Source organism: Octopus bimaculoides, chromosome 18 (assembly GCF_001194135.2).
Source record: "Octopus bimaculoides isolate UCB-OBI-ISO-001 chromosome 18, ASM119413v2, whole genome shotgun sequence".
NCBI lineage: Eukaryota > Metazoa > Mollusca > Cephalopoda > Octopoda > Octopodidae > Octopus > Octopus bimaculoides.
In genome coordinates, this window is record NC_068998.1 from 17,907,638 (window position 1) to 17,915,941 (window position 8,304).

At 34.7% G+C, this 8,304-nt stretch overlaps 1 protein-coding gene across 12 annotated transcripts in view; it reads left to right on the forward strand.

The window, feature by feature from the left end:
* Positions 1–8,304, forward strand: part of LOC106882892 (phosphatidylinositol 4-phosphate 5-kinase type-1 alpha) — a 234,919-nt gene that overhangs the window by 115,671 nt on the left and 110,944 nt on the right. For all 12 annotated transcript variants that reach the window (XM_052974610.1, XM_052974612.1, XM_052974613.1 and 9 more), the window contains 4 exons: positions 3,728–3,845; positions 5,659–5,811; positions 6,753–6,812; positions 7,136–7,375. In XM_052974610.1, the coding sequence (XP_052830570.1) occupies positions 3,728–3,845; positions 5,659–5,811; positions 6,753–6,812; positions 7,136–7,375 (571 nt within the window). The remainder of the gene's footprint in view (positions 1–3,727; positions 3,846–5,658; positions 5,812–6,752; positions 6,813–7,135; positions 7,376–8,304) is intronic.

An 8,304-nucleotide genomic window follows, 5' to 3' on the forward strand; every position in this document is an offset into this window, starting at 1 on the left:
TGTTTCTAAGACTGTTTTATGCTAGAAATCAAAGTTTCATAAAAAAATTCCAGTTAATAGAATTATGGGAGGTAATGGGTTAAGCAGTTTGATTGCTAATGTTATTGGTGCACTTCATAAACATAATTTAATACAACTTTTAACAGTCATGTTGCTTTAGAAAAAAAAAAAAACAAAAAAAAAAACTCTTGGCCGAGTTCCATCCACAGAGATGAATCATGGTGATTTCCCCTTATACTGTGTTTTGTGGATTCTTGTCTCACATTTTCAGTTTAATAATCCATTCTCATGATGATTTATCTTTATCTTTCATCCTTTGCTTGTTTCAATCATTGAACTTCAGCCAACCTGGGGCACCATCTTGAAGGGTTTAGTCAAACTAATCAACCCCAGTACTTCTTTATTAAGCCTGGTACTTATTCTATCAGTTCTGTTTTGCAGAACCTCTAAATTATGGGGATGTAAACATACTAACACCAGCTGTCAGATAGTGCTGGGGACAAACACATACAGAAAGACGCACACATAGATATGTACATATACATTTCAGTTCCCATTTACCAAATCCTCACAAGTCTTTGGTTAGCCTGAGGCTATAGGAGAAGACATATACCCAAGGTGTCACATCGTGGGACTAAACCAGGAACCATGTGGTTGAGAGACAAACTTCTTACCACACAGCAAAACCTGTGATTCATTGGATTTACAGTTTACCCCAGTGTTTCCCAACTAATTTTCCCCCAGGTCCCATTGTAACTTTCAAGAAAAATGTATGCTCCTCCAGTGATTGGTAAAAAAAACAAACTTTATTTTTAATGTTTCATAATTATATACTTTCCTTAAAGAAATCCACACTAGGGCTTAGGATACAGTAATTCCTTGGCTATCATGGGTGTGACATTCCAAACCCCCCTGTGATAGGTGAAAATCCGCGAAGTAGAAACGATACTGTATATACTGCACTATTCTTCCTTCTCATATCAATTATCAGAGGCTGGCAATCACAGAATTCATTCATCAGATTATATACATGTATCATCTTTTTAGGTTGACCCTAGCTTTGAGAAGATAAATGTTAGAGCCACCACACTGTTATATGCTGTTCACGAGGTGGTGCTAGGATTAGGTTAATGCTTCAACATTACTCAATAGACTGATCTTATACTGTGAAAATAGTTAAATGGGAGATATTTACCTGCAATTATTGATCAAGAACTTCCTGTATGTGTACACATGATAGAAGGAACATACTCTTTTTTGCTTTCGTGGATGTTCTCTTTCCATCATAAGGCATTGTTAAGTGTATACTGAACAGTTAAATATCTGTAGCAGTGAAATGTGATAAATCTATAAATGGTTTCATTATACTTCATTATTTATGAAACTATCCAGTTTCCTGTTAAATCCATCTGAATTAACAGCTGAATGTATAAGCATATTTTATTTCCTTGCTTCTTCTGACCACATTAATATTGAATAAAAACATAATCAGCTGCTGAAGTAATCTTACATTAAATCGTTTTTTTCCCTCGATCACTGCCTGCTTTAAATAACCAGCAAGAAATCTTTAGCTAATTAAATTGTTTATTGCTAATATTATAAATTAATCAGAATATGAGGAGTAGAAGATATGATAAAGTATTGAATAAAATGCTGTTCAGTATTTTGATACACTTTTTACAAGTTTAAAATCCCACTGGAGTTGATTTTCTTATTCCTCCCGCTGGAGTGACAGTTAAATATAGTAGTGTTGTTATGCTAAAAATTGATTTGATTGACTAAACTTCTTCGTATAAATCTGTTACTTTGAACCAATGTATGAAGCTAATATTATAAATTAATCAACAGCTAGGAGTTCTTAGAGTTTGATAGAATACTACAAGAGAGAATGTTATCAGTCCCAATTCTAATTTTAAACCCTGCTAATGTTGATGTTGTCTTTCATCTTTTGGGGTTTGATATAATGTGAATAGTAATGCAGACTGTTCAATCATAAGTATTGACAGCAAAAATTATCGTTGTGCCTAGTCAAAAGAAATCAATAATCTTGATTAATCAAGTCAAGCAGATGTGATCTACATTTCAAGGATATATTTTCTTTTAGGTTCCTTTCTATAAGAATATATTAGCCATCATTCATATTTGTTCTTATAAGCTTCTGTAGTCATGTCAGCTTGATTTACCAAGATATTTCTGTCTGTGCAGGCTTTATATCCCATATCAATGTTGCACTCTCTTTTATAGCATCTTTCACAGACTTAACCAGATACCCTTTTTCTACAGTCCCCATTTTATAACATTTGAGAGTTTTTTTGAGAAAAATAAGTTTCAATGATAAGAAACTCACTTCGCAACTATATGGGTTTGGGTTCAGTCCCATTATGTGGCACCTTGGGCAAGTGTCTTCTACCATAACTCTGTGCCAACCAGTGCCTTGTGAGTGAATTTGGTTGACAGGAACTGTATAGAAGCCCATCGTGTATGTATATATTTATCTGTCTGTCCTTGTGTTTGTGGGTGTCCCCTCACTACATGATTATTGGTGCTGGTTTGTTTATGTCTCTGTAACCTAGTGGTTCAGCAAAAAATACTGATAGAATAGGTACCAGATTAAAAAAAAAAAGGTACTGGTCTAATTTGTTCAACTAAAACATTCAAGGCAGTATCCCATCATGGTTACAGTCCAGTGATTAAAACAAGTAAAAAATAAAGATTAAGAATAAAGGCTTTGAGTTCAAACCAAACCTTGGGATAAATCTACATATAGGAATAAGATACCTGGTGAATGGAGAATCAAACAATGTAGGACAAAGGTACATGAAAGATATGGTTGATAGTCTAGAAATGTTTGATTATTTCAACAGTAACTGATTTCACAAACTCAGATGAATAGTGATATACTTTCTCTGCTACTTAATGAAAATTTTTATTAGCTTGAATAGTGATTCACAAAATTTTACGACAGAACCCTTATACAATTTTCAAAAAAAAATCACAGAACCCATGTTTAGATTTTATAGATATCTCTCATTACCCTAATTTTAGTAAGGTATTAACTCTTAAGCATTTTATCTGGCCATATCCAGGTGAAATATTCTACCCGTTTTTTGTTAAAACTGACCAGATCCAACCTCTCACCCTTGCCCTACAATATCATTCTAAAAATATACAAATACACCATTATGATAAGCCATTATTTATAGTAGAATTCATGCTGAGACATGTCGTTAATAAAAACACAACAGTTAATCATTTTGAAAACGGTTGATGCCATTCTTGGGGCGCAGGGAGCTGTTTAAAAAAATATTCCTTTTTTCATCAAGCCTCAGAATTTTTCCATAAAGCCAATTTTGATAAAGACTGGACTATATTGAAAAACTAATATTGATTTCAAATTTTGGCACAAGGTCAGGAATTTCAGGGAAGGGGTTAAGTTGATTATATCAACCCCAGTAATCAACTTGTACTTATTTCATTAATCCTGAAGGATGAAAGGTAAAGTTGACCTTGGTGGAATTTGAACCCAGAACGTAAAGACAGACAAAATGCCACTAAGCATTTTGCCTGATGTGCTAATGATTCTACCAGCTCATTGCCAAAAACTATACTGTTATTGTTAGGAATCCATTTTTGGATCTGCAAATCAGTTAAAAAAAAAAAAAAAATCATCAAATGACAGTTTTTTTGCGAAACCTTGTGTTTTCAATTTTGCTCTCTTTTCTTTCAGTGAAGGTAGTAATCTTACACCAGCTCATCACTACAGTGATTTTCGATTCAAGACGTATGCTCCCGTAGCGTTTCGATATTTCCGTGAACTATTTGGAATCCATGCTGATGATTTCATGGTAACTATAGAATTTTTACCTGTTTGAAATTGTAGTAATCTTTCAGTGAAAACAAGTGAAGGGGTATTTTGCTCTAAATAGTTAAGCTAATGTTTTAAAAGTAATTTTAGTAGAATCTTAATAGTCATAAGATTTGTAAAGAGTAGATTAGATTTATCACTATATAGTGTAAAAAAGAATGGAGGGGGGGGGACAACCAAAAAACAAAAACAAATTGATTCACTTAGCATAGTTGTGGCTGTTTTAGGGTGCAGGCATGGATATGTGGTTAAAAAGCTATGGTCTTGGGTTCATTCTCACTGCATGACACCTTGGGCAAGTGTCTTCTACTATAACCTGAGGACTAAAGCTTTGTGAGTTTTTTCGATAGATGGAAACTGAAAGAAGCCTGTTGTGTGTGTGTGTGTGTGTGTGTGCCCTTGTCTAGATATCACATGAAGTTTGTAAACATGTGCCACTGTCATATAAGTAAAGTTTGTTTGTTTCCACTTTTCTATGGAAAACGTTTGGCCATGCGGAAATATTATCTTGCTTGGGAACAGGTAAGGGTTGGCATGCAGATATAGAAAATCTGCCTCAACAAATTCCCTCTTACCCATGCAAGGATGGCAAAGTGGATGATGAATGGTGACGATTGATTGATCTTCATGAGTCTGGTATGAAAGCAACAGAATGAAAATGCCTGTTTTAAAGGCAGCTGCTTTATTGTTGTCTCACTCATCCACAGATATGATACTTCACAAAGTGATATCTTACAGAATGTTGTATCATCTATTTTGAATGAAAGGTAATGAGTAATGTTACATAGATGTTTTAAATTAGGGAGATTAGGTATGATTTTGCTGGAGGATGTGCTTTCTTTCAATGCTAGTGCCATGTAAAAAGCACTTGTAATGGTGCCACATAAAAAGCACCTAGTACATTCTGTGGAGTGATTGGTGTTAGGAAGGGCATCCAGCCATAGAAACCAAGCTAAAACAGACTATGAAATCTGGTGTAGCCCCTGGCCTTGCCAGTTCCTGTCAAGCTGTCCAGTGTCAAGTGTCAGTGTCAAGGTGTCCTGTCAAGTGTAGAAAACATGTTGATGATGATGATATGGTGAAAATACAGCCATGTTTCTTTGGAAGACAGAAAAATGAGTTGTAATAAAGCCATCTTCATCATCATCATCATTCATTTGAGGTATTTTTTGTATTTCTGTAGGTTAGACTAATCTTAATAATTGCTACATTTTACTATTGTCTGTGATCCATAGTTAAGGTATATGAGTTCCAAATTTTTTTTTTTTTGTGCATAAGATATATATGTGTGTATGGTCTGGAACATTCAGTAATGATAGAGATTTTTCATCCTGGACAATTGAGTTTATCTGTATTATATGGTTTATATCTACTGTATTTTCTGGCATACAAGGCAAATTTTTCTAACTGAAATATACAACCCAAAATAGGTAGGTTGATTTATACACCAAGGTGTCTTTGGAGGATGAAAGATTCCATGTGAAATGCAGCAAGATTTGGAAAGATAGTGATGGTGTTTGGATGTTTACACTACGTGTTCATACTATATACTACACACTGACTTCTATGCCAGGAAATGCAGTAATGACAGTAGTGTAGATTTTTATATCTAGCTTTTACTATGCCAAATTATTAAGAATGTTTGATACACATTTTATTTAACATAGCTCTAAAAAAAAAAAAACTTGTAAATGACACACACACACACACATATATATATATATATATATATATATATATATATATATATACACATACATATACACCTGTCAAAGATTTCATTTTCTTTGTAGCTCTCATTGTGCACAGAACCCCTTCAGGAGCTTTGTAACCCTGGAGCTAGTGGCAGTATATTTTATATTACTGATGATGATGAATTTATCATAAAGACTGTCCAACATAAAGAGGCAGAATTTTTACAAAAATTGCTTCCAGGCTATTATCTGGTTTGTATATTATCATTAAATATTCTCTTAAATTTTATTGTTGTTTGGCATTTCATACCTACGGTATGCAGACAGTATGTCACATGCCTGATAGTAACCCAGAATTGGCACTTGATATGCTATGTTTTCAATCCCATCTCAAATGTTTAGTTGAGTGTAGTGTTCATCATTTAGTGTTTAGTTGAGTGTGGCCTTCTGTATTTCATTCAACCTAATGCAGATGGTGACTGAAAAAAAATGGGGGGGGGCAAGACAGACATTGTGTGTGATAAGTTTTGATTCCTCAAGATTCATTTAAGGGCTTAGAGCTCTGCATCCTGTTTGGTGTGGGGTTTTTTCTCTCTGACAAGCATCTTAGCTACTCTAATTAATTTCTAGTGAATTGAAACGGAAGCTTATTTCCAGTTTCTGTTTGGAGTTTCCTGGCTAAGTAGGTAAGGTATAGGCCTACCTACTTAAATAAGCTTGTAAGTTCAAATTTATCGAAAGTGCAATATTGTTTTTAGACAGAATAGTTTATTCAAAGATGCTTCTTTTGAGAATATATCACATACAGATCCTCATTTACTTAATTCCATGAAATAAACCAAGCCCTATCCTTTAAAAGCTTGGGATTTAGTAGGCGTTTTCACAATTTGCACTTACCAATGTTCTTTTGAACCAAATATACCTTATTGATTTGAGGAAGGAGAGAATTTATTCAAGACAATCTCATTTATATATCTTCCTTAATTGAACTGTTTGTAGTTTTGCCTACAGTGGAGCATCCGTTTCAGATGCTGAAAATATTTTTGGGAAAGGCATAAATGTTACAACTTCCTAATCATATTTAATACAATATAGTTATTGTTTGTTACTTTTAATTAAAAACAAAAAACAAAAAAATTATTTCACATAAACTTAATAAATATTAATAATTAATTTTTAAAATATTATTTCAGAATTTAAATCAAAATCCACGAACCCTCTTACCAAAATTTTATGGTCTCTACTGTTACCAAGTGAGTAATTATTTAGTTATATATTACAAAAAAAACTTCCATTTAAATATCATACTCTGTATCAATATTTTCTTCTTCTTCCTTTTTCTTTTCTCTTCTCTTTCTGCTTTTTTTTTTATAGCTTGAAACATTTCCTCTGCTGTCTTCTTGGTTTGTGACCAACCAACCTCTCTGCAATTTAATTTTGGTCACTGCCAGACAACATTTTAGTTCAACTATAAGTTATATATTTCCTGTCTCTACAGTAAAATCTAAATTCTTAATCTTATCCGTCTCAATTTCAAGCTGTAAGCACCTTGTATTTTCTCTTTTTCTCTCTTCAGTGTGCCGGTAAAAATATCCGTTTTTGTGTGATGAATAACCTGCTGCCGTCTTCCATCAAATTAACTGAAAAGTATGACTTGAAAGGTAGCACTTACAAACGGAAAGCGTCCCGGCATGAACGAGCAAAAGAAAGTCCCACATTAAAAGATCTGGATTTTTTGGACAACCATCCTGATGGCCTCACACTCGAAAAAGAAACATATGATGCTCTGATCAAGACTATACAAAGAGATTGCCGGGTTAGTTTACAATGAATTTCTTACAATGGCACATTACCACACATTTGAGATGTGGATGGATGTAGTTGATTAGATTGGCTCAGTGCTTGATAGTTGACCAAGACAGGGCTTGAACTCAGAATGTAGTATTTGAGATATTTTGTCTAGTGCTTTAACAATTGTCAATCCATTGCCCTTTAAAGGAGCATAACTAAATACAACTTGGTAGTCAGTCTGACACTTAACCCTTTTGATGCCAACCCTCCTGAGACCACCACTGCTCCTATCATACAAACTTCTTGTTTTAAAGTGATCTGAGTTAAAATATCCCATCAAAATTTCATTTAATTCACATTCCAGACGCCAACTTAATAATGACAGTTATTTTACTAAATTCTTTGTTATTTCCAAATTAACTGAAACAGAGACAATATATTTCAGTAAAAATATGGTAACAAAGGGTTAAACCATTCTTGTCGCTCTGATACTCTTGGATTAGTTTAATATTGCTTTTCATCATCATCATTCGTCTGTTGTCTATGCTGGCATGGGTTGGATGATTTGACCAGGGCTGACAAGCTGGAAGGCTGCACCAGACTCCAGTCTAATTTAGCATGGTTTCTATGGCTCGATGTCCTTCCTAATGAGTGCTTTTATTTGCCACCGATAGGTGCCATTTGTGTGCCACTGGTATCTGCCACGACTATGATTTTACTTGGTTTGACAGGTCTTCTTCTCAAGCACGACATAATGCCCCAAGTGTCAGTTATTACCTCTGTGAGGCCCAATGCTCAAAAGGAGCTCAGCCACTTTGCCTCCGTGAGGCCCAATGCTCAAAAGGAGCTCAGCCACTTTGCCACCGTGAGGCCCAATGCTCAAAAGGAGCTCAGCCACTTTGCCACCGTGAGGCCCAATGCTCAAAAGGAGCTCAGCCACTTTGCCACCGTGAG